The sequence below is a fragment of the Pogonomyrmex barbatus genome, unplaced genomic scaffold (genome assembly GCF_055798465.1).
Source record: "Pogonomyrmex barbatus isolate J1 unplaced genomic scaffold, ASM5579846v1 scaffold10, whole genome shotgun sequence".
NCBI classification, from domain to species: Eukaryota; Metazoa; Arthropoda; class Insecta; order Hymenoptera; family Formicidae; genus Pogonomyrmex; species Pogonomyrmex barbatus.
In genome coordinates this window covers 7,875,510-7,900,687 of record NW_028297099.1, presented here as the reverse complement: position 1 = coordinate 7,900,687, position 25,178 = coordinate 7,875,510, and the positions used below count along the sequence as shown (strand labels likewise).

Genomic DNA, 25,178 nt, shown 5'->3' with positions numbered 1-25,178 from the left:
TGTTGTGTTTAATGCTATTCTGGGATAATAATATATGGTTTATTGTTTTTTTATACACTGTACAGTGATGATAAAACAGAGAATGACCCAGTTCCAGATTTGCACGGTCGTCCTAACATCAACCTACTTGAGGGTGATAATATGTCGTCTTTTCTTCCTGTAAATGATAAGAAAAAATAGCGTTATAAGTAATAATATGTAATGTTATAAGTAATAATAGCTTATCTGATATTTTTTTTTGTAAGAAAAAAAAATAGTGAAAAAAGAAACACTTCAAATATATACATTTCTTGTGCACATTGATCTATATTGATTAATATAATACTTTGGTACTTTATACTTTTAAAGTTTAATATCGATTTTATAATTTACATGTACGAGTTTATGTTTGAACTCACCTTGCAATGTTGCCGTTTTCAAGAAACCTAACGAACTTTCGAAACTTATTTGTTGTAACGGTGAAGCAGAGCTTTCCATTCCTTTTCGGCTAAGTGGTTTGAATGTACCATCGAAGGTCATATAATCTGCGATTAAGGACAGATGTCTCGAGTCGACGGTGATACCATACATCTTGAAAACATCCCTAACTTCTTTTATAATAACTCTATTTGCGGCTTCAATTCCATATGTTTGAGATATATTGTAAATATCATTAGAATATAATCTGCTTAAATCAAGTATGTTGTCATATTTGAACATTTCCTGCAATGAAAGGAATATGAAATATACAAAACAAAGAGAAATATTTTTCATACTCGTACAAATTACCTACCACTATATTTAAACCATCTGTCTTGAGAATTGTTTCGCCTACGCTATTTTGAAATGTAAAAGCTTTTTTAATGCACGGTGTTTCCCACAAGACAGTTTTACCTGCGACATTTTTAATTATCTCTGGCAAGTCCAATTTGATCGTTTCAAGCGGTAACTGAAAACAATCGATACGCGTACATTCCATTAATACATATGCGTGTATATACACACACACACACACACACACACACACATATATATATACAATATAAATTATACTTTTCAGTATTTCAGAATATATAAAGCGTCTCATTTTAATAGAAATAGAAAACTCTATATCTCTAAACGTCGTATAAAAAATAAATAAAAAATTTTAGAATTTTAGGAAAAGTTTAAGATTATTTTTTGAATATTTCTTTATGAAAATCGTATATAGGTTATAAATTTTTACACTTACCCAAAAGGTGAATTTACACCATGATAATTTATTCTCATCATAATCGTAATCTATAGCGTTCGGATATGAATTTACGACCCATTCCTTCCTGTTAGCAAATTTTTTATTTTTTTTATTATTTAATTTCTCAGTATTATCATCATCGTCCGCATCTTTATTCTCGAAAATATTATCTGTATTATTATTATCTGTTTCTTCCTCCTTATTTGCATCTTCAATTTCTTCTTCTTCGGAATCTTCGTATTCTTGGTTTTCTCGATGACGCGATAGTGATCTAGTCATTGTCGCGTCAGCATCTTCTGCAGCTTGTTCTTCATCGGATGACTCATGCATCTCTCCTAAATCTAACCGTGTTCTGCTTTTTATATTTTCCGGTATTACGTCGTCAGGGTCAATCTGATCTATCGCCGAGTCCTCGTCATTCGCTCGGCTTTTTTCGCCTTCAAAATGTAACAAAACTTTGGATACTTTGGCAAGTTTCCCAATTCTTTTGAATATATTCTTGAAAAAGATTTCCTCGGTACACTTAATTATATCTCGCGGATGAACAGAAAACTTTCGCTTATAATATTTGTGAGGAAGATATTTGATCATAAGAGTGTACACTAATCTTCTATTTGGACTCTCTTCTATTTTTCTGCTTATCGCGATATCTTTCAATACATCGGACAAGATACACCTTGTTAATTTTAATTTTAACTTCTTTGCCTGCTTTTCAAGATTTTCCAGATTATTTTGAAAAGGTATTTCCATACTAGGAGTCTTTATGTTCCTCGATGCTGTCATCAATATTTCACGTAATCTAGGAATACCTAAAGTCACGTTCATCTCTCCACGTCCCGCAAAATGGAATGTGTTTAGAGTCATTTGAGTAGATGGTTCACCTATGGACTGTGCCGCTAATAAACCAACTGGTTCACCAGGTGGACAAATTGTTTTCATGACTTTTATAGATAATAAATCTCTCAAGGTAGACGTTTTAATTTTCTTTCTCGACGGATCAGAGAGATATTCATTTATTAAGCCTTCTATTCGTTCAGGCAGTACGCCAAATTCAATATCGTGCCTGTATTTTGACGTTATTGGATCAGGACATTTAACGCATTGCGCACGGAATGATTCCTTCACCTCTTCCTTCGCTCTTATCCACTTTCTCATGAGCGACAATGCGGTTTTGCTTCTTCCACTCTGGATAGATTGTCTTTTTGCACTGTTATTCTTATTGGAATTCTCTATGGAGAATTTACTAAACGCACTGATCCTCCTCTTTTGTAAGGAAGAACCATTTTTATTTTCCCATTTCTTAATTTTTTTTATCATTTTCGGTATCTCCTCATTATTTGTTTTTAGACATTCTATTAACTTCTCATCCATAATCAAATCTTTATTGTCAATTAGGAACGCGATTTGTTCCTTCTTTAAAAAACGTGAGCCTGGTATATCAAGGCCATCCTCTCCATAATAAAATTGGATTAAACTGCCATCATAATCTCTGACTGTCGCGTCGTAATTAACAATTAAACCTTCCAAATGTTTTACTAAACATCTCTGTAAGTAACCGGATCTGCTGGTTTTTACGGCAGTATCAACAAGACCTTCGCGTCCTGCCATACAATGGAAGAAACATTCCTGCGATTTGATACCAGTCATAAATCTACCATCGATAAAGCCACCGGCTCTAGGTGTCGGGTCGTACGTTAGGAAACTCGATAAGCTTTTTCCGCTGATCATTAACGGTGGCCTTTTACCTTCTAACTCGCTCTGACCAAGCAAACATGATATTTGCATAGTGTTGACCGTAGATCCCTTAGCACCAGATTGCACCATAAGCTGCAAGTTATTGTCTGGGAATTTCTTGATGAGTCCTGTCAGCAGACAAACTTTGTTAATATCGTTGGTATAAACGTCTAAAGTGTTCTTATATTTCTGATCAACTTGCGCGTGAAACTTGGGGTTGTTCCAATAGAATTCTTCCATTTTGGCGCGAACTTCATTTATAGGTGTATCATCAGGTACTTTTACCACAGATTTCTGTACATTTTCCCCGATCTTTTTACAATTAGAAATAATCTCTTTGCGCTTCTTATCGGTTTTACCAGTTACTAAAATATCTTCGACGCCAAGAGTAAATCCCTCATTCCGTAGAAATATCTGAAATAGTTTTCCAAATGCGCTTAACATTTCGCTCGCGCATATTCCCCCGTATAATTCGTAAACGCAATGAATAAGACCATATGGAGTCGCACCGTAGTGCATCTTATCGAGTACTCCACATAATAACTCCCCGTGTCGAATTATAACTTCAGCCTCTGACATCATCACTGGATTTTTAAATTCCGTTCCACACTTCCAACGTCGTGGTGCTTCCACTTGCCATTCTTTTGAATTGATCTTCGTGTTGGAGACCAAATTGATTCGCACCTTGTGCGAAGGAATAATATTAATGATAATCGTCGAAAGAACTTGTTTACCGGACCATAGCATTTCTGGTTTGATGATAGTCGGTGGTAAGAGAATCAGATTCTGTTGTGTTATCGGCAGTGCCGCGTAAACTAGTTGCCTGTAATGCACATTCGAGAAAAATGTACCTCTAATTGTTAATCGTACTCCAGACACCATATAATCCTGTATAAGACCACTTAACGGAGATCCATCTTTTGGTACGAGGTACTGATTCGATACGTTTGCGATGTTGTAGCTTTCACTTCTGGCCAATTCGTTTTGTGGGAAATGAGCGTTGAGTTCATCTCCATCAAAATCGGCATTGTAAGCTTTGCAATTTGCATAATGAAGATGTAGTGTCTTCTCTCCCTTAAGAACTCGTGCTTTATGAGCCATTATACTCGGTTTGTGTAATGTCGGTTGCCTATTTAACAACAGGATATCGCCATTCTGAAGATGTCGATGTACCACTTTAACACCAATGAAGGACTCAGTCCTGTCACTCGTTGTTAAGAGTCGTTTCGCGATAGCTTCTCTTTGCATAGCGTTGTTACTATCAATAGCTTGCACCGACCCATCTTCATTCTCTACCATAACTGCACCAGGATGAACGTTAGGACCGTTCAGAACCAATTGTCTTAATTCGACCACGTTCCACGGCGTTATTGCTGTGGGATATGTTAATTTGCGGGCAAAAGCTTCAGGAATGCCAATCTCGTCGATATTCAAGTCAGGATCTGGAGTGACGACCGAACGTGCGGCATAATTTACTCTTTTACCCATCATGTGCATTCTAATTATACCTTCTTTCTTTTCAAGAATTTGTTTTAAACCTTGGCCGTTGATGGATTCCGGTGTCTTGTTCATATCGCGATCCATCAGGTGATCCACATTGCTCTGCAATGCCTGCCATGCATTGTGTAATTTTTCAATCGCCGTCGTTCCTTTGATTTGCTCGAAAACAAGTCGACCCTCTTGAGGCAAGTGCTCAGTACCTCCGTCCTGAATCGTTTGTATGATGTTTCTTAAGACCAGACAGTCCTGTATGATGCTCTTATAGATGTGAGTTTGAGGATGTTCGATCATCTGACCATTAAGAAAATTTACTGGACGTACAATCGGTGGTAATACAGGTATTACTTCGAAAAAGAATATGTCGGTAGGATATTCAATATCAACCAGTTCTAAGCAGGGTACAATCACTTTAAGAAAATCCTTTTCATTGTTCCACAATTGACGAAGATGTTCCTTAGATTGATCCGGCATGATCATCACTGATTCCAATTTATGTGTCACTTCGCCAGTGGAATTAGAAGATGCAACTCTCTTATTGGTTATCATTATCTTGTTTTGCAAGGTCGATATTTTTGGAAGACCTTCGTGACACTTTTCGCATATTCCAGCCTTGTTGACTCTCACATATTGTTTAAGTATGTTTTCAACATATATATGCCATTGCATAATGATGTTTTTCATACTAATTTGATCCTCATGATTTTCAGATGTAACTCGATTGTATCTAGTCTTATTGAAAAAGTTTTGCATATAAGTATCAATTATATTGCGAACATATTCCGTTTGTTCTTCTACTTTTTGGACACTTGATATCATAGACATTACTTCTTGATCCAAACTCTCGAGATCACTAAGTTGTCCTTGATAAAGTAATTTTAATTTTGCAGATAACAATAGTTTGATGTATGATGGTACTTGTAATGAAAAGCAATTCGGACATGATAGTCTGATTAACATGGATAATGCTTTATAAAATAATGGATTGACAACAGGTACTGGTAATTCTATATGACCAAAATGACCTGGACATTTGAAACCATTATGTCCACAAGTGCTGCATAGCTCCAGACTATTCTTTATCATGCCTAGAATAAATTCAACATAGTAAATTAAACTTCATATAGTAAAATAAGATGTAATAGAATATAAAAAAATATAATTTTTATTTGACATATCTAATTAAATTACTAATTCATTATATTAAAAACATTATTCATTATATTAAAAACATGCATGTATAATATATCTATAGTAAATCATTTAATTTCAAGTTGATAATTTAAAAAAAAATTATTAATAAACTGTTCAAAGAGGAAGAAATTAAATGTAAGAAAAAATATTTAATAGATAAAATCTTTGCAACAGATTGTAATAAAATATTTACCTGTACCTAAGGATGGATCATATAATCCACCCTTTAATGGATGTCCAAGAATGTTAAAAGACAATGGCGTCCTAATTTTTATTACACTCAAATTTCTTATATCATTTGCTGTAAACACTGAGAACAATAAATGATGGGAGTCTTGATGTTTCGGCGTTAAACGCTGTCTATGATATTTGCCCATCATCTTGATATCACTTTAATTCTCATAAATCTACAAAAAAATATATATAATAATAATAATAATAAAAATAATAAAATAATAAAAATAATAAAATTGATCTTTTTACAAAAATGTATTTTTTCTATTAATTGTATTTTCTACTATATGTCATTATTTTTCTAATGCAATGTATAAAATAGATAACAAATTATTCATAATTTTCATTATATCGTATTTATTATATCGTATATTTTATGCTGTAAATAAGTGATCAGTAATAATGTGACGAAGCGGGAAACATTTAATCTAATTTAATTAAAGTTTATAAGATTAGCTTATAAGAAACTTGATTTTTTTAACAAAGATTTATAAATTACAAAAAAAAATCCTTGACTTAAAATATTACATTTATCACAATAATTAAATATACAAACAAGTGGATAAAATTATTCACACGTGCTATTCAGTTTTACTAACCTAATCTCGTCAATCTTATACTACTGCCAACTACTACAAATTAACAAAACTCCTCATAGACAATCGAACTGAAATTCAACATGCGCTGGCGCTAGGGTCGCGAAATGACAAAGAGGGTCTTAAGTAATATCTCTGTTTCTTTTTAGTATACCTAGGTCGGGATTCTGTACTCGCTTACCGACAACTATCGGTATCGTTAACTAACGACAGCTAATGACAGCCGCGCTTTTTTCCAAGATCGTCCTTGCCATTGGCTGTCATTAGTTAATGCAGTTGTCGGTGGACATGTACAGAATCCCGGCCCTGACTAATGGTTTATTGTTTATCCATAATTAAGTAAAATTTAGAATAGAGATAATTAAATAGGAATTATAAGCCTATTCATTTTAACATAATTTTTGCTTTAAAAGTTTTTTGCTTTTATTATAAGTTTTCATAAATGTTATAATAATCACATTATAAAAATAGTCATGTACAGTGCCCTTGATTCAAAAATAACCAGATTTATTCTTTTTAGCTGAATTTTTTGCAACCTTTCCTCATTTCTTTTCCACGTTCAAAAGAAAAAAAATGAAAAATAAACCATAAGTTTAAGGTCTACTTTGTGGTCTGTATTGGCGCCGCTTGGAAACCACGGCCATTTTCAAGTATCAGCATTAGAAATTCAGGACTGAGTTCAGACCGAACACGTATCATTTTATTCTTCTTTCTCAAATGTGAAACAAGGATAAAATGATACACTGGATGCACTTATATCTGAATTCATCTCAACAAAATTCAATGCTAAAAAAACAGACGTACTATTTTCAGACGAGAAGACATTATTGATGCCTTCTATACCGATTGTTGGCACAACAAGACATCGAATTTTCTGGAAAATTGCCGAAATTGATTCACGTCAGAGCGCAATCGTGAGAGATCAATTCAGACAGTTGTTTCGAATACACCGGCACGCGTGCAGCTAAATTACGGTCAGACTCTTCGTTGTGTGTGTCACAACATATTCCTGAAAAGCATTCCGTTTTCGGAGAACGTACGTATCCTCCTTGTTTCTCCGAGCTTCCACATTTTCACACATAATTTACCCGCGAATGAGAACGCGCACCGCGTGCCGAATCATTTCCTGCCGTCATTTATATTCGCGCATTAACATTTTGCGTCGAGAAAGTTCTACGCGGAGTACTTCACGCAGCATTCAAGTCATCACATCGTGTCGTTACGCCGGGAATAATTTCCGTTTTAATAATCTCCTTTTTCTTTTCTGCAGAGAATGGCAGAGATAGACTTGACTCCCGAACAGGATGGAGGTGTGCTGAAGAAGATCATCAAGGAAGGAGTAGGAGATGAGACTCCTTCGGACGGCTGTAAAGTAAAAGTCCACTATACTGGTACCCTGCTAGATGGCACAAAGTTTGATTCCAGCAGAGATAGGGAAAAACCATTTAAATTTGATCTTGGGCGCAGCAGTGTCATCAAAGGATGGGATATTGGCGTTGCTTCTATGAAGAAGGGTGAAATTGCTATGTTGACATGCTCGCCGAAATATGCTTACGGCGATAATGGTAGTCCACCGTTGATCCCAGCTGAAGCTACGTTGCAGTTTGAAGTAAGTAAATAGTGACTGATATTGTCTTTTACCTAGATTTTGCAATGATTTCTTTGAAAAAAAATTGCATACAAATTATATAGCAATATTTTTTTAAAATGCAAATCTTTTGTGTGTGTGTGTGTGTGTGTGTGTGTGTGTGTGTGTGTGTGTGTGTGTGTGTGTGTGTGGTGTATGTGTGTGTGTGTGTGTATGTATATGTGTATACACATATATATAATTTAATAAAATTTATATATTAATTGGAAAATAATTTCAAGATACACATATTTTTCTAGATTGAATTGCTTGAATGGCATGGAGAAGATTTGAGTCCGGGTAAAGATAAAAGCATCCAGAGATTCCAAATTACTGCTGGCAAAAATTATGATAATCCAGGGGAAGGCTCGAATGTAAAGAGTTAGTATTACAATTCAGCATAAACATGAACTATGTTACATACTTTATCTAACAAGCTTCATGCCCTTAGTACACATTGTTGGAAAGTACAACGATCAAGTATTCGAAGATAGAGACGTAGAATTTATTCTTGGCGAAGGAGAAGGGGTGGGAATAGTGGAAGGTGTAGAAATAGCGCTACAGCGCTTTTTAAGTGGCGAGAAATCTAGGTTGCTAATTAAAAGTAAATATGCATTTAAGGAACAAGGAAATCCAGATTATAATATTCCACCGAACGCAGATGTTGAATATGAAGTAGAATTACAGAACTTTGAGAAGGTAATTATAATTCTTAGAGACGCGAAAATTGCTTTTAATTCCACAACTTTATTAATTACTGAACAATACTTGTTACAGGAAACAAGCATATGGTCGATGAAAGCATCAGAAAAAATAGAACAAGCGAGGATGCAAAAAGAAAAAGCAACGAAATACCTGACGTCTGATAAAATTCAATTAGCCATTAAAGTGTTGCCGAAAGTTCACAAGTATTTGAACGTTGCAGCGGATTTTGAAAATGATCCCGATCTGAAAAAAGAGAGGGATAATCTCCTAATAGCGACTCACTTAAACCTCGCCTTATGTTATCAGAAAATTGATGAACCTTACTTGGCCAAAAACGAATGTATCAAAGCTCTGGAAGTGGATCCGCTAAACGAGAAGGCACTGTTTAGAAAAGGACTGGCTAATATCAGGCTTGGATCGCCAGAAGTTGCAATTAAGGATTTTCAAGAGGTTCTAAAAATACAGCCGAAAAACACGGCCGCGTCTAAACAAATTTTAATCTGTCAATCTCTTATTAAGAAGCAATTAGATAAGGAGAAGAAACTTTACGCGAATATGTTTGATAAATTTGCACAGGAAGATAAGCAGGTTTGTGAAAAGCAATAATGACGATAATATCATTTTTAAATTGTACTTTTTTATGTGCCGTTTTGTTTTTTATGTGCCGAGTTTTCGTATCCGTTTGGTGTTGGTCGTGAAGTTCATTATAAATCGTGTAGTCATTTCAAACGAGAATTACCTCACCAGTCTTCAATATCACACCAGATATTAATCATATTATTCATGTTTTAATATCTCACGGCAAATCTCATGTAAACTCTGCATTTGTTATGAATATTACGAGCGAATATAAAGGCTGATTAATTTAAATCAAATAAATCTTGGGAAGAAATCGACTTACCGATGTGTTTGCGTTTAACCATGAACCATGGGTAATAAGCCTGTTCTTTTTAGCTAAACTTCTTGCACGGTCTATCTTTCCTTTTTTTCTTGTATTAGAGAAAATAAAGAAAAAAGATGAACAGTGCAAGAAGTTCAGCTAAAAAGAACAGGCTTAATGTCACAGAAGGAGGAGCAAAAACTGAAGGAACAACCTGACGTGATGCACGGGACTCTGGGAGAATGGGGACAAGAAGAGAGACCCGGAGGTAGAGACGCGACTGCCTTCGAAAAGGAAAATCCTAACATACTCATGCTCAACGCTAATGGTTCTGGTGAATTTAAAAACATGTAAACAATGGCCCTTTTTCTTCTCCCTGTTTTCCTTACACTGCCCCCGCGTAACTGCCAGTAAACTGGGATCTAGCCAGTCTTTATTTTCAGTGCCTTCTTGCTATCTTTTACAAAAGTTGGAAACGCATGTTACATGCTAGTATATATCAAAATCAAATTTTTAATTCCGCGAAATTTTTAATTACGCAGCAATCGCCTTGACTAGAAAAATCTTTCAATCTGAAAGAAACGAGCATGATTTGTCCTTGAAAATATAGTTTTATTAATGCAGTACAATTTTTTTTTAAATTATATATATGTGTTGTATCTACCTCAATGATTGCGTTCCGGTTTGTTGTGAAATTTTCTTCTGTAAAATAATTGCGCGACAAGGCCATTGTTATGTTATCTTACATTCTCCAATTGTCATTCCGTTTCTACAGTGCCATTGTTTAAACTTTAAGACATTCATCATGATGTACATTGTAGATTTAGAAAAGAATTATGTATTTAGTATACACTCGTACGTAATTTCTGTGAATGGAATGCGTCTGGAATCAGAATTTAAAAAAATACTTGTATATCTATATATTTGAAATATATTGATTATGCACAGAGGTTAATGCACACTTGTAGAAATAACTTCTCAGCGATGTTTATTATTTTCATATACCATCTGCACCGAGTTAGCAATAAAACGTTACAGAATTAAAGGAAAAATATTGCAGAATTAAATGGAAAAAAAACATAATATGACAAAAATTTAATGTCGTTCTATATTGACATCATAACGATCTCTAATCTCTTTGTCCATGATTTCTAATCCAAACAAATCTTTCTTAAAAGCAATGTAAATTAGCTGATGTTAAATGTTACGAAGGACGGAGTATAAAAATGGCCAAAATTGACCTCGTTTATGGCAATAAGCTTTTTTACCTCAATATCGTAATATTTTAATGCAATAAAAGAAACATGAACAAAAAATATTTATGTAATTTAAGATATATATTTACAAATATATAATTAAAATTAAATAAACAATACATTAATAATAATAAAATAAACAATATACATATATATATTTATATTGTATATGCATGTATGTATGTATATTAACGAAAATATATATTTATAGTTCGAGTTTCCATTTTTAATTATTAAATGAGGCATCACGTAGAATGCAGTAAAAAATTATTGAAATAAAGTTTTATAAACCGATCGTACTTCAGTGCACAAGCGTAAACGTTTGACTTGAGAAATGACAATTTCCTCAGTCGTCTAGACATATTGTCTAGACGGTCTGATATGTTATCTACACATTAGTAAATTGCACGCACACATACACGGGTACACGCATACGCATATATTCGCAGGGATGGCTTTACAATTGCAAGATTGGAAATTTTACGCAATGCACCGATGACGTTGGCGTTAATCCAGGATGATAAAACGGCGGAGTTAAAAACGCGCAGTGCAGATGAGGAAATCTGACGGAAATGGTAATCGCCGTGGAAAACGTTTTATATAAAAAATAAACTATAAAATGCAATAAACTCATCGCTCATCGACGGATATTGCTTCGTCTGAAAAAAAAACGAGAATCATTTTTTTCAACCCTCGAAACAAGGGGTTCGTTTTCTCCTAATTTTTATGAAGAAAGATAAGAACGGTTGGACCAAGATTAAAGTTCATCTGTATTAGTAGAAATGTATATTGAAGCGCCTTCCGAACCGCACTGCCCTGGTTCAATAAGAGGAAACAGAGAGAGAAAGAGAGAGGGGGAGAGTGGGAAAGAGAGGGACGAAAATAGCTCCCTCCCCCTTCCTGGAACGTCGCCACTGAAACGAGGCATGCCTGGGTATATCGGTATACCCCAGCAGTACCAGCCAGTGCAAGAACGTCCGCGGTCACGAGTGATCACGAGTTTTCTCCTCAGTGCTTGGTCCCAGTGCGTGGCTCAGTAGGAGAGAAGAAGAGAGAGAGAGAGAGAGAGAGAGAGAGAAAGAGCGGAGCGGGTAGAGTCGTCTGCTAGACCTTTCAGGTTCACGAGCGGTGGTCCAGCAGCTTCACCGGGATGCCGAACATAATTAATGACATAAAGCTGGACTTTAAGGACGTGCTGCTTCGTCCGAAACGAAGCACGCTGAAGAGCCGATCGGACGTGAGTGCGCTGTCTTTATATAATTGACATGTAAATCGCGAATGTTCCCTCCGATCGCGTCGCGTCCGAGAACAAAGTGCCTCTCAATGACGGCAAAGAGAGAGAGAGAGAGAGAGAGAGAGAGAGAGAGAGAGAGAGGGACGGGGACGGGTAGATACAGGAAAGAAAAAAAAAAAAAAAAAAAAAAAAAACCCGCGACGTTATCCGCCGCGTGATACCGCGAGACGTGTCCTTCTCCTCCTCCTCAGGAGCAAGTATGTTCGATTTCAAATTCGATTTCGTTTGAATTTGAATTTTGTGCGAATCATGCTCGATAGATTTTGCTCGATTGCTCCTCGATTATCCGCTCTGCCGAGCGTTCGCGCGATTTACGGTGCTCTCCTCAGAGAGTTGGACTTTCCTTATTGATTTAATTCTCGCGAGTGTACGTCCTCCTCGTCAGTCACCCTCATCGGTATCGCTGTTTCACACCGACGATCGCTCGTGTTTCTATTTACTCACGTAGAAATCAACGTCGATTGGATTATCACCCTGGCGAGAGGAGGAAGATCGGAGCGCGAGTGAGCGCCGGAAGTCGTGAACGTTTCATGACATTTCTACCTATGTAAATTAACTTCAATCTCGGTTTATTTCACTTTTCGTCCTTTCTTAATTTTCAAAGTTAGAAAAAAAAAAAAAATAAAGAAACCAAAAGTTGTAAAAATTAAAATCAATTGCTGATAGAAATGAGACAGAAAATATTAGAAGCTTCATTCACCCTTACGCCACCCTCAAGTTTCGATTTTTATTTTCGCTGAGATAATAAAAGCAATTGACTATTTGATTTTAACGCTATATTAATGCGCGTTGAAAAATTATCAACGATAATACTTATATGCATTGTTATTTAACTAAATGAATTAAATATTTTTTACTTTTTACGAGCTAAATAAATGAACATCGGTAAATAAATGAACTTCGTTATGAAAATAATATATTATGAAAATAATATTAATATCTCCTTTGATGACTCATATTTCAGGTGGATCTCTTCAGGGAGATCACATTTCGCAATTCTAAACAAACGTACCGAGGAATTCCTGTGATGGCTTCTAATATGGACACGATTGGAACGTTTGAGATGGCAAAAGCTTTGTCAAAGGTACAGAAATAAATTTAATCTTAAAGTATCTAATATTAAAAACTCCCTCCTCGTGGAATTTGGTAAATTCTTTTCAAATCCTTTCTTCTCCCTCCCCCCCCCCCCTACACACATACACACAAATCCTGCATCCACCTATACAAAAACAAATTACAAGATTGGTTGTATGATTATTATTAATCGTATTCGTGTGTGTATAAGTAAAATAACATTTCGATGTGAGTTGCATCGCTTTACTTATTGTCCGCATTCTTTTAGCATGGTCTTTTTACTACGGTTCATAAATATTATACCGCAGATGAATGGAAAAGCTTTGCTACGCTAAATCCCGATTGCATAAAGAATATAGCAGCCAGCTCGGGGAGTGGAAATGAGGATTACGAGCGGCTCTCGAGCATCCTGGAGGCCGTGCCGGAATTGTCATTCATATGCTTAGACGTTGCAAACGGATACACGCAACACTTTGTGGAATATGTGAGAAAAGTTAGGGCACAATATCCGAGCCACACTATAATTGTAAGTATCCGGTCGTCTTGTTATCTTTTGGATAGGGATAACGACGTTTTTTCGGCTATTATACTTAAGTGTTAATATTTATTTACATTATTTCGATATTTCAACGCAAAGGATTAATTGTTGCCGCTACAGGCAGGAAATGTTGTGACAGGAGAAATGGTGGAAGAACTGATACTCTCCGGAGCGGATATAATTAAAGTAGGAATTGGTCCAGGCTCCGTGTGTACCACGCGAATGAAGACCGGCGTGGGTTACCCGCAGTTGAGCGCCGTGATCGAATGCGCGGACGCAGCGCACGGCTTGAAGGGCCACATTATCGCTGTAAATATTCGTAATACTTTGTTATAATTGGTATAAATAAGCATCTTACGTTTACATTGATATTCCTTGTCTAGGACGGTGGGTGTACCTGTCCCGGAGATCTGGCGAAGGCGTTTGGCGGAGGTGCGGATTTTGTCATGGCAGGCGGAATATTCGCTGGTCATGACGAATGCGGGGGCGAGATTATAGAAAAGAACGGGAAAAAATTCAAATACTTCTATGGGATGTCCTCCAATACAGCCATGAAGAAACACGCTGGCGGTGTCGCGGACTACAGGTGAGTCCGCGACGATTGTCGCGCAGTGACACATGTTAAAAAAGCAAAATCCATGGCAAAAATTGTACACGCACGAAATATTTCTAGATCTTCGGAAGGTAAAACTATCGAAGTGCCTTATAGAGGTTTGGTCGAGAACACTGTGTTGGATATCTTGGGCGGCCTAAGGTCCGCTTGCACTTACATCGGAGCTGAGCGTTTGCGCGAACTGCCGCGACGAGCTACGTTCATACGCTGCACGCAACAATTAAATCCCATGTATGGACCCCCAGAAATATAAAGCTCATAATTATCAAATTATGTTCCTTAGTGAAGAGAATTTTAACGCCAATATTTGTTGATCGTGTATTATTTGCTGGCAAATAATATTTATATATCGAGTGAAGACGCAGTCTTGTGAGATGTTTATCACTTCATCGTGTGATCAACATCCAAGTATTACGAATTAATCTTATAGGTATGCTCAAATGGAAGAATTTATTTATGTTATACAATAATTCTTCTTATGCACAAATAAAGAATTTCGTTATATTAAATGTCGTTTTGTATTTGCATTGAGAATACTTTTTATCAGTTATCATATATCAAACTGACGCCTATAGCAATGAATCGCGATACTTTAATTATCTTCTAATTATATTTCATATTTGAACAACGAATGGATAGTACCAAAATTTATGTTTCGTTGTTATCCTTTTATTATGAAATATGAATATGTATGTATTTTACAAACTTTGTATTAAATGTGCACTACACCTACATAATAAACTTTACCTATTTAATATTTTACAGAAATTTTTTCTAACTGATAATTTTTCATACGTATATTTACTATTTGCTTCTCTTGAGCAGAGAAAGTGGAAAATTTTCTGTTGCGCCTGTTCCTGAAACATTCGCCAATCTTAATTAATTATGTGCATAAAGTACAAAACAGAAATATATTTCAAATTAGAAAAAGTCGAAAGTACTTTCGTACATATAAAAACAAAAAGGAAAATATTGTGCTATTATAACAAAACATAAAAATATAATGAAATTGGATATTGATAGACAATATAGCTAATTGAGTACTTGCCAATAATGCTAATATATGAAGTTAGAAGCATCTTTCTATTTTAATGTTCTATCATATTTTCTATATCATAATTGCAATAAATGTAACAATATTTCGTATTAGATATTTAACATTTTTACATGAGTAATCCTTCTAGTAATTAAATATGACATAATGTACGTATACTTTCTTATTTACAATACATACACCATTCTTATTTTAACGATTAACATCTCACATAGAAAATTATATTAAAAACATTATGAAATGTGTAAATTACAGTGAGAAGATTCCTATATTGTGAAAAATGTCAAAAATTTTTGATAACCAGAGAAAGAGAGATGGATCCCCGTATCCATAAAACAATAATTCAAGTAAAATAATAATATATATAATTATATATATATATATATATACATATATTTTTATATATATATATTTTTTTTTGTTCGATATTTTATTTAATACATTTATCAAATAATGCACCCAATTTATCACAAATATTTTTTAAATGAAATGTAAGTATATTCAAAATAATGCCACAGAAGGTACTAAATGAAAATATAAATTGTTTTATTACTAACAAATATTAATGATTGGAAAATATATAAATACTAACTTAAAAAAAGTATTATTACATGTCCAAATACACATTTTCTACATCAAATACATAAGTAACGAAGCCAAATATAAATTTATAATTTTAATATAAACTTAATTTACTTATTTTACAAAAATAATTTTTTTTGAGAATATCTTTTAGAAGTTTTTTAATAATATATAAAGTTGAATGAACATAACATTAATGTAATTTCATATAAAAAAAAGAGTTTCTAATAATTTTCTCCACAATATAGTTAGATATTATTAATTTTAACGTTTTGTAATACCGAATAGTTTGATGAAAATAGTAGTATGTAATTATTTATAACTTCTATCTAGCTAATGAAACAAAATTATTGTAACAAAATACAGAAATTTTTATTTTCTTCATAAAAAAAGTGTAGATATAAAAACCTATAAATACTATTTATGAGTATGATGTATATTTAGAAAAAGATAATCATGGAAGAAATGTATTTCAAATCTTATCGAAAAGTTCTTATTCGATAATTGATGTATTATTTTATACAGGATGTTTCAAAAATTGCTCACTGTAGATGAAAAGTATTAAAGACAAAATCAAAAAATATAATAGTTGCATCACAAGGAAGCACATTGATGAATATATGTATGTCTCCATTTTTTAAATTCAAAGTTTATAAATTTTAATAAAATCTTTTATTCCAATTCATATTGGAAATAAAGATTATGTGAAAGAATATGTTTCACGTAACATTTGTTGAAATCCAAGTACCAAAAAATTGAAATCCAATACCAAAAAATTTCTAGGATGAAAAACTTTTCATCTTTGATACATTCTGTATCCATTTATCTAAATTATTTTAAACTTGACATACGTAATAAAAAGATGTACAAAAATTTGAGATATTTTACATATGACTAGTTAAGTCTGTCAATACTTAATTATTTAGAAAGCCAATATATTTGATTATCATATAAAAGCACATGTAATACTGGCTAAACAATATTCAGAATATGATATCGTTAGTAAACTATATTTCACATTATGAGTTATATATATCCCGTCCGATTAATCTCCGGTTTGCAGGTCCTGATTCCTTTGCGTACATGTAGATTAATGCTGAATGAAATATTTTAAACTGTAGACCCCCATGCCGTGACTTATTGTAGGACGGGTAAACCTCTCTAATTGGCTGCTCCAAATATCTAAAAATAGTATTGGTATTTCACGAGAAAGCAAAAGAAAACCAAAATAACATTGTATTTAAGTGCAGTAGGATATATGCATATGTAAATGTCATATTACGTATCTTTCATATACATAGTCGATAGAACTCTCATGGATAATAAAAACATGGCAACTATAGTAATTGTAGCATTTCATATAGTCAAGAGTTTTATAGTTATAATAAAACACGTGTGTCTCAAGTAAATAAGTGTCTTATCAAGATTATATATAATAAATCTAAGAGTATGGTAAATATATACTAATATATATATATATATATATATATATATACATACACACACATATATATGTGTATATATGTATATGTATATATATATATATATATATATATATATATATCGTTCATAACAATGCATTTATAAGGATACAGTTTAACAAGTTTAATGAGAGAGAGAGAAAGAGAGAGAGAGAGAGAGAAAGAGAGAGAGAGAGAGAGAGAGAGAGAGAGAGAGAGAGAGAGAGAGAGAGATAAAGAGAGGATGGCAATAAAATAGTATAGATGTCGATCCCTCGTTCCATTTTCTGACCCGCTGCTTCACCTGCCAGCTTCACAACTTATATTACAATAATACATGTTATGGAACAAAAATACATACAATAGTATAAGTAGAACACAGACATCATATTGGATATTATGTTATAATATTAATTTCAATCAAACTTCTCTTGTTTGATACTTTTTGTTACTTAAACTTAAAACGATGAGTATCCTACATATATATGTATATATATATATATATATATAAAAAAAAACAAAACGTTTTTATAGTATAAACAGAATATAATCGATTTTCATGACATTCTCAAAGATATATGAAGATTATGAAGCAGTCAACTATTTATGATAAAAGTTATATGGAGATATAGCAGGCATTAACCGCATCCCGATGGAAAGCTATCTGAAAACTATCTGAAATAAACAAATAATTATGATAAAAACAGATATCCATATACAAAAAACAGATTTTATTTCAAAGGTGTAAAATGTATCATTATTCAAATCATCACATAAATCATGAAATTATCAGAGATCTTATATTTTGCAAAGTTTAATTCATATTTTCTGAAAGAGATTCAATGAGTATATCATTAGATATTCCTCTCCTCTCCTCCTTATTCTTACACCATTGATTTATAGATTGTCGGAATATCAAGCCAATATATATAAAGATGAATATAAAATATTGTATAAATTGTAAGAATATGAAAAAGAAATTAAATAATCAAGAATTACAAGTAGACACAATATAAAAAGAATAAAAATTAATTACTTTTAATAATAATTTTATGTATTTTGTCGATATATAACAATACTCAAATTATATTAGCTTAATATAACAATCATAGCATTAAGAAAATCGTATGAACTTCAAATATAAACATCATTTTTTAAATGTTAGCGCTATATAAATTACTAGATACTAATCTGTTATAAAACTTATGTTAAAAAAGATTTATAAATTTACTATAATTATGATCGAATATGCCATTGAAATTATATACTTCATACAATTTTCTACATGCCCATTTGTATGATTGTACTGAGATTTACTTACAGCTTGCCTTTCTCTCAAATGGAAGTTCAATTCTCAGAAGTGGACTGTGAGTAAGGGTAATTCTGATATCCTGTTGGGAAAGAAGGATTTTGTTGTCCTGTCTGTGGTTGAGAATTAGATCCGGCATTCGCCGCATAATAACCAGCTGGTGCGGTGCTTGCATTCATTGTCGGATAACTTCCATAAGCTTGAGGGAACGCATTGGGCGTGGTACCTGGTGGGCCAGCTGATTGTCCTTGAAGAGTCTGCATTTGCTGCTGGGCCATTTGATTCCCTTGCATTCCAAGCTGTATAATGTTACGCACGATGTTAAGGTACAATAAACTGCGCTAATAGTAATATCAATGTAATATTTTGAAGAAAATACCTTGCCCGCCTTCATTTGAGCTTCTATCGCTTCAGCTTCTTTTATTTTACCAATACTTCTGTAATATTCTGCCCATTGCACACTGTAATCAGCTTGACCACCATTTTGTGCAGCACCCGTTTGTTGTTGCTGCGTCTGCTGCTGCTGTTGCTGCTGCTGCTGCTGTTGCTGCTGCTGCTGCTGGTTCGGTCCAGCAGAACCTGTTGTCGCTGGGTTAGATTGATTTTGTGTATTACCTAAAAGAATTCGTTTTTTTTTATATTTCATAAAATGTTCAAAAATTTTTACCTCTTAATTTCAAATGCAATATATAAAACTTTATAAAAGAATCTTACCTCCTTGCTGATTGTGATCTTGCTTTCCTTGTTTCGCTTGTTGTTCGATCATATCTGCTTCTCTGTGCATACCCAATGATCGATAATACTCCGCCCATTGAGCACTATAGTCTGGCTGACCAGTCTGCGGATTGACTTGTACAGGAGCTTGATTAGCATTGCCTGCAAGAGCAATTTTATCGCATAATAGATGTCAAACTTACCTCCATGCATGCTATAAGGAATCATAAAACCATACATACTTCCATCATTGGATTGTGGTTGACTTGGCCAAGCTTGATACCCTGTATTCCAACTTGGATTATATCCAACTGCACCTTGTACTCCAGCATATGAAGAACCCGCTGGACCCTTTAATTAATAAAAAGAAGAATAATAATGATAAAAAGATAATAAGTGTGTGTGTGTGTGTGTATGTTTTGTATCAAAAAAGATATCTCAGGATAATAAACATACCATGCCTAATTTTTCACTAAATATTCTCTTTGCATGTTCAACTTGTTCAGGATTTCCCCGAATAATGAAAATCTTCTCATTTTCATTACTTTGATTTCGTCTATCCAATTCACAGTGCGCTCCTGTCTGTTGATTGATCTGTTTAATAGTCTCGCCACCTAAAATAAAAATTTTAATAAACAATAAAACAACAATAAATTTTGTATATTAAAGAGAAAATATTATATTAGATAAAAATCTCTTAAATCTCTTTTTTTTTCTCTTTTTTTACGAGACTAAAATTACAAAAAATTAAAAGCTTTTACCATTCATACACTATATCTATTCATTTTATATATATATATATATATATATATATATATATATATATATATATATATGTGTGTGTATAGTAAATAAAATAATACCTTTGCCGATTATAATGCCACATTTGGAAGAAGGAACGGTGAATGTTGTTTCAATTTTATCTTGCATGGGACCACCTTGTCGTCTATCCCAACTTCCATATTCATTTGGATTACGATTGCCGCTAAAGCCATTACCCCTCAAACCACCTCTGCCTCCCATATTAGTTCTACCATCATCTCGCCTCTAAACATAAAAAAAAAAAGTTAAGAACAAAGATTACTTCCTTTAGCAAAAATAAAAAAAACTATTGTTTATGATAGTTTATATTAGGAAATACTCACTCACTCACACACACACACACACACACACACACACACACACACACACACACACACACACACACACACACACACACACACACACACACACACACACACACACACACACACACACACACATCAATAAATTTATAAAATTTGTTAAAATGTATACCATGACACTGTCAATTAATTCTTGAATTCGTTGACGAGCTTGTTCAACAGCTTGATGTTTTCCTGACAATAAACATTTTCTATCACCAGGGCCATCTTCTCGTCCTTGTTGGAATTGAACCTTAGCTCCACTTTCTGCTTGTATTTTTTTTATCATATCTCCACCTTTACCGATAACAACACCAACTGCGGCTCTTGGAACTAGTACCTAAATACGTTAATAAGAGATAAAAATTTTTTATAATTTTTAAAAATAAAAAAAATATTTCTATATAATTTAATCTCAAGCTAACAAATATTATCAATTATATTTGTTTATAATAAAAATATATATATATATGTTTATAATAATTATTATACCTCTACTCCATCGGCATTTGCAGAACCATGATTGAAATTGGTGTCATTAGAATAATTTCCTCCTGTTCTATCATTGGTTCTCCCTCCTCTATGAAACATTTGCATTTCTTTTTCTGCTATTAATTCGTAAACCAACTGTTTTGCATATTCAACTTTTTGAGGATCTCCTGTTATTCTGCCAAAAGAGAGTGTTAACTATAAATAATTATGCAATATTGCTTTGACAGATAAAATTAAGAGGGATAATTGTACTTATGCAGAAAAAAGATATTCGTCTTACCTTAAAGGCTTTTCTTGTTCCTGAGATGGCCCTTCCTGAATAACAACCATTTTAGCTCCAGACTTCTCCTGAAGTTGCTTTATGGTCTCTCCACCTTTACCAATTATCAGACCAACTTTAGGACCTGGAATCATTATTTCGACAAATCCTGGATGTCCCATCATTCCACCACTACTGCCACTCATATTCATATCGCCGATTCCCTCACTTCTGCTTCTTTGATTCACTATTGATAATACAAGCTCTTTCGCGCGACTGAAACATATGAAATATAACTGTGCAATATTTTTTTTCAATTAAACTGTTTTACAGGTGTCAAAAGATTAAATCAACGTACAATAATAAAATTTGTTTGCAACACATAAATATACACTAATATCTATTGCAGAACAAAATTATATATCACATTTGTAATATTTCTCTTTTTTTAATAATCAATGATGTTCTTAAACAGTTATAATAAAAGATTTCAAAGATTTTCAAAATGCCATATATGGGTATCAAAAAATGCCATATATAGATTTAATCATAAGCAGAGTTTCAAAGAAATAAATAAAATTTTCTTCATGTTGTGATTAACACGTCCCCATGCATATCCTATCCTCCTTCCTTCCTTCTCTTCATACCCTATTAAAAGCAAAAAACTATTAGTAAATATAAAATTATCAAATCAAAAAGTCAACTCATTAATTAATTTTCAATGGCCAGAAATTCTGAAGCGTATAGAAAGTCAAGTTTGAGCCCGCTACTGGCATCCAGGAGCTAAATAAAGATTCTGTAAAACATTTCAAAATTTCAATATGCGAAAGCATATATCCTACATTCAATGCATGTTAGGGATGAAATTGTAGCATATTATAAAATATATTGGCATATAAGCTATGTTATAAGAATTAATCATATCCCAATTATATTTTCCAACAAACGAAGTTGTAAAGCATTGCATATTTTATATATATCGTCACATAACATCGCACTTTGTAAAATGATGTAAAATGATTTTTTAGTTGCTTTTTTGGGAGTGACATGATGGGAGTATGATAAAAACATTTGTACTTAAATAAATTAGAATATGAAACATCCCTATATAAATTTAAGGAGGATAGCAGATTTGCTTGGCTGATTTATATAACAATTTTGACAGAGAAGTAACTTTCCGCAACCCAGTCTATAAACGTGGAACTTGACCGGCAATCATATCCCATTTTTAATAAAAGATAAATTGCATTTAAGAGTAACAGATGAAAGTAAATTCTAATAATTCACATTATTGTATACATGACAGATTTGTGATATTGCATTGCATACAAAATAGTTAAAATTAACGAAATAAGAAGGGAAAACAAGTTACTTGACAGCTTCTCGTGAACCAGTTAGCGTGCAAACACGCTCAGGCAGCCCACTTTCCGGTGCCATTTGTATTTTACATCCTGTTTCGCTTTGCAATCTGGTTATCTGTTCTCCACCTCTGCCAATTACTGTAAATATATTATCATTATTTAAACGTAATAATCTGTTTACTATATACATAAAGTCTTCTACTATATTCTCAATTACAAATATATCAGGGGAATAGTTAATATAACAAACACAATATTCATAACCATTTTGAAATATAATATGATAAATACTTTACTGATCAATATTAAAACAATAATAATATTTAACTATTTAATAATATATATATATATATATATACATATATGTATATATATATAAATATATATATATATATAAACTATCAAATTTATATGGTAATATTTCATGTACATGAGACAATAATTAAAAATATTATAATAACAACTTGTTAAATTATTATGACAGATTATGATTCATTATTAAAATTTGCAATTTGCAAATTTGCAATTTATTTCTATATATACAGAGAATACTAGTAATCTCTTCAACAATTTTACTTACTTAAACCAACCATTTTATCTGGAACTCTAATATCTTCATTGCATATACCACCTAAATTAGAAGAAACTGATGGTCTGGCTCCTTGACCACCTGAATCTCCAATGGAATTGCCTGCGGGTCCTCCACGAATACCTATTAGAGGATCTGCTACTAACGATGCCATTTTCTTTGCTTCAGGTTCTATGAAAACAGAAAGCACAATGATATTAATATATAATATGTCAGCTAACTATCGGCTATTATGTTCTAAAAAATAAATTGTTAGCTTTATTAAGATAATATTAATTGTATACATATATATTTTAAATATACATATTTAGTTAGTTTAGTTAGTATTTATGTTAATTTAAATATATGTTACCTGAACTATCTTCAAGTGGACGTTTTAACTTAGAATCTTGATTATTTTGTGCACCAGCAGGATTTATCTTTGCAGCAATCTGGAAAGATTAGTTAGATATATCTAAATACGCCCCAAAAAATGCTGACTTTCCAGCTAATAAATATCAAATAAACTGACTCAAAGACAAAATTATGATTGACTAAAAATTGGAATAAAAAGAAAAAATTGACAATGTTATAAACGGTATAATTTTGCAGTCTGGTGATTAGAGAAAATTAGAAAATTTACAAAAGTGAAAGTTCAGCTTCTATGAAGCTTGTGCGACGCACAGAAAAGATTTTCTCCAATTTGATCGATTCGCTAAAATGCGAGATTTGAAAGAGGGGGGGGAGACGATTCTTGTTTGGGACATACTGTAAATCACGTCACGCACCCAACAAGACGGAATCGACGTGAGGCTTCCCCGTGGGAGACGCCATCGTCGACGTGTTCACAGCGAAGTCGTGGTTACCTGTTTAGCACGCTGGAGTGCCGCCGCGAACGCGGTGCTCTGGCTGTAATTTTGAGGCGGCGCGACCGCTGAGTAGTCACTCATATTGTTGCATGAAGTAGCGAAGACGACGAGGGATTCTGATCACGCGCTGCTGCTCGCCAAAGCGGTCACCGGTGTCTAACAATTCGCCTTATTGTCGCGGACAGTGGCAGGTGGCGCGTAAACGACGAAGGACGCGATGGCCCGCGGACACGAGAACGACACTTGCACGGAGCGCGCGCGCGTGACGACGACGTTCGTGAGGAAAGGAAAAGTTTACAGCAAGCTCGCGAGTGAAAGAACCGTACTTTCACGGGGGAGCGACACGGCGCAAGCGTCCACCGTTGAACACACAGGGAATTTAAGTGAGGAAACTCGCACGTAATGACAGACCGGGTGCGTTCAAATTTCACAATGCTTCAAACAAGATGACGAAGGGAGGGGGAGTTAATTGTGGTAAAAATTTCATAAGTGAAGAAATTCACTAGAGCATTTGCAACTTCACACGTCGAAAATTAGGACCGTGGCACACAAGAAAACTTAAGCAGAAAGCGAATTAGCCAATCACAGTCGAGAACGTAAGACAGTAACATAAGCAGTAGCAAATCCATAAGTGTCGGTCCACAATAAGTATTTAATCTTTAAGCCGTAAGAAATTGACTAATCATAGTCGAGTATTCTTTTCATATTCGATTATAATTGGTCAATTTCTTACATCTTAAAGCTTAAATCACTTATTGTGGACCGACACTAACGTTGATTTCCTTACTGCTTAAGTTTTTTTGTGTACCTCGGCCCTTAGTAAATTTAAAAAAAATTTTTTAAATAAGTTTTAAATTGTAAGAAATTGATCAATCATAAACCCCATCCAATC

General features: G+C 33.6%; 4 protein-coding genes across 12 annotated transcripts; 2 read left to right on the top strand and 2 right to left on the bottom strand.

Moving 5' to 3' along the window:
- Positions 1 to 17: 17 nt before the first annotated feature.
- Positions 18 to 6,612, bottom strand: RpI1 (RNA polymerase I subunit RpI1). Of its 3 annotated transcripts, none has more exons than XM_089070570.1 (6): positions 6,472 to 6,612; positions 5,832 to 6,045; positions 1,211 to 5,532; positions 773 to 928; positions 399 to 702; positions 18 to 157 (listed from the first exon to the last, which is right to left on the bottom strand). In XM_089070570.1, the coding sequence occupies exons 2-6, from the start codon at positions 6,016 to 6,018 to the stop codon at positions 51 to 53; spliced, it is 5,076 nt and encodes a 1,691-aa protein (XP_088926696.1). In that variant the 5' UTR covers positions 6,019 to 6,045; positions 6,472 to 6,612; the 3' UTR covers positions 18 to 50. The 3 variants fall into 3 exon arrangements, with proteins under 3 accessions (XP_088926696.1, XP_088926697.1, XP_088926695.1); XM_089070571.1 differs by having other exon boundaries at positions 6,429 to 6,480; XM_089070569.1 differs by having other exon boundaries at positions 6,401 to 6,479.
- A 487-nt stretch (positions 6,613 to 7,099) lies between these two features.
- On the top strand, positions 7,100 to 10,654 carry Fkbp59 (FK506-binding protein 59kD). Of its 4 annotated transcripts, none has more exons than XM_089070575.1 (6): positions 7,100 to 7,504; positions 7,739 to 8,077; positions 8,356 to 8,476; positions 8,547 to 8,794; positions 8,873 to 9,388; positions 9,741 to 9,773. In XM_089070575.1, exons 2-6 carry the CDS (start codon positions 7,742 to 7,744, stop codon positions 9,756 to 9,758), a joined length of 1,239 nt encoding a protein of 412 aa, XP_088926701.1. In that variant the 5' UTR covers positions 7,100 to 7,504; positions 7,739 to 7,741; the 3' UTR covers positions 9,759 to 9,773. The 4 variants fall into 4 exon arrangements, with proteins under 4 accessions (XP_088926701.1, XP_088926703.1, XP_088926702.1 ...); XM_089070577.1 differs by lacking the exon at positions 9,741 to 9,773 and adding an exon at positions 9,853 to 9,991 and having other exon boundaries at positions 7,102 to 7,504; XM_089070576.1 differs by lacking the exon at positions 9,741 to 9,773 and adding an exon at positions 9,800 to 9,823 and having other exon boundaries at positions 7,102 to 7,504.
- A 1,174-nt stretch (positions 10,655 to 11,828) lies between these two features.
- Positions 11,829 to 15,223, top strand: LOC105426631 (GMP reductase 1). 2 transcript variants are annotated; one of them, XM_011637935.3, is made up of 6 exons: positions 11,829 to 12,173; positions 13,195 to 13,314; positions 13,573 to 13,830; positions 13,963 to 14,151; positions 14,226 to 14,428; positions 14,516 to 15,223. In XM_011637935.3, exons 1-6 carry the CDS (start codon positions 12,087 to 12,089, stop codon positions 14,706 to 14,708), a joined length of 1,050 nt encoding a protein of 349 aa, XP_011636237.2. In that variant the 5' UTR covers positions 11,829 to 12,086; the 3' UTR covers positions 14,709 to 15,223. The 2 variants fall into 2 exon arrangements, with proteins under 2 accessions (XP_011636237.2, XP_011636238.2); XM_011637936.2 differs by lacking the exon at positions 11,829 to 12,173 and adding an exon at positions 12,337 to 12,777.
- Positions 15,103 to 24,643, bottom strand: Psi (P-element somatic inhibitor). 3 transcript variants are annotated; one of them, XM_089070574.1, is made up of 14 exons: positions 24,284 to 24,643; positions 23,791 to 23,869; positions 23,430 to 23,609; positions 22,861 to 22,987; positions 21,510 to 21,764; positions 21,230 to 21,404; positions 20,871 to 21,077; positions 20,438 to 20,621; positions 20,031 to 20,188; positions 19,817 to 19,925; positions 19,575 to 19,736; positions 19,240 to 19,475; positions 18,873 to 19,159; positions 15,103 to 15,312 (listed from the first exon to the last, which is right to left on the bottom strand). In XM_089070574.1, exons 1-13 carry the CDS (start codon positions 24,365 to 24,367, stop codon positions 18,899 to 18,901), a joined length of 2,217 nt encoding a protein of 738 aa, XP_088926700.1. In that variant the 5' UTR covers positions 24,368 to 24,643; the 3' UTR covers positions 15,103 to 15,312; positions 18,873 to 18,898. The 3 variants fall into 3 exon arrangements, with proteins under 3 accessions (XP_088926700.1, XP_088926699.1, XP_088926698.1); XM_089070573.1 differs by lacking the exon at positions 15,103 to 15,312 and adding an exon at positions 16,032 to 17,273; XM_089070572.1 differs by lacking the exon at positions 15,103 to 15,312 and adding an exon at positions 17,813 to 18,226.
- Positions 24,644 to 25,178: the final 535 nt, after the last annotated feature.

Bases quoted from the DNA above. Each gene is read 5' to 3' on its own strand.
- RpI1 (XM_089070570.1), bottom strand. From the start codon at position 6,018: ATGATGGGCAAATATCATAGACAGCGTTTAACGCCGAAACATCAAGAC. The intron at 703-772 runs GTAGGTAATTTG...CTTTCATTGCAG, and splicing joins CAGATGGTTTAAATATAGTG to GAAATGTTCAAATATGACAA. The intron at 158-398 runs GTGAGTTCAAAC...TATCATTTACAG, and splicing joins GAAAACGGCAACATTGCAAG to GAAGAAAAGACGACATATTA.
- Fkbp59 (XM_011637937.3), top strand. From the start codon at position 7,742: ATGGCAGAGATAGACTTGACTCCCGAACAGGATGGAGGTGTGCTGAAG. The intron at 8,795-8,872 runs GTAATTATAATT...TACTTGTTACAG, and splicing joins AATTACAGAACTTTGAGAAG to GAAACAAGCATATGGTCGAT. The intron at 9,389-9,866 runs GTTTGTGAAAAG...TTAATGTCACAG, and splicing joins TTGCACAGGAAGATAAGCAG to AAGGAGGAGCAAAAACTGAA.
- LOC105426631 (XM_011637935.3), top strand. From the start codon at position 12,087: ATGCCGAACATAATTAATGACATAAAGCTGGACTTTAAGGACGTGCTG. The intron at 13,831-13,962 runs GTAAGTATCCGG...TTGCCGCTACAG, and splicing joins ATCCGAGCCACACTATAATT to GCAGGAAATGTTGTGACAGG. The intron at 14,429-14,515 runs GTGAGTCCGCGA...AAATATTTCTAG, and splicing joins GGCGGTGTCGCGGACTACAG to ATCTTCGGAAGGTAAAACTA.
- Psi (XM_089070574.1), bottom strand. From the start codon at position 24,367: ATGAGTGACTACTCAGCGGTCGCGCCGCCTCAAAATTACAGCCAGAGC. The intron at 21,765-22,860 runs GTAACTTGTTTT...CATATGTTTCAG, and splicing joins GGTTCACGAGAAGCTGTCAA to TCGCGCGAAAGAGCTTGTAT. The intron at 19,160-19,239 runs GTATTTTCTTCA...AACATTATACAG, and splicing joins CTCAAATGAAGGCGGGCAAG to CTTGGAATGCAAGGGAATCA.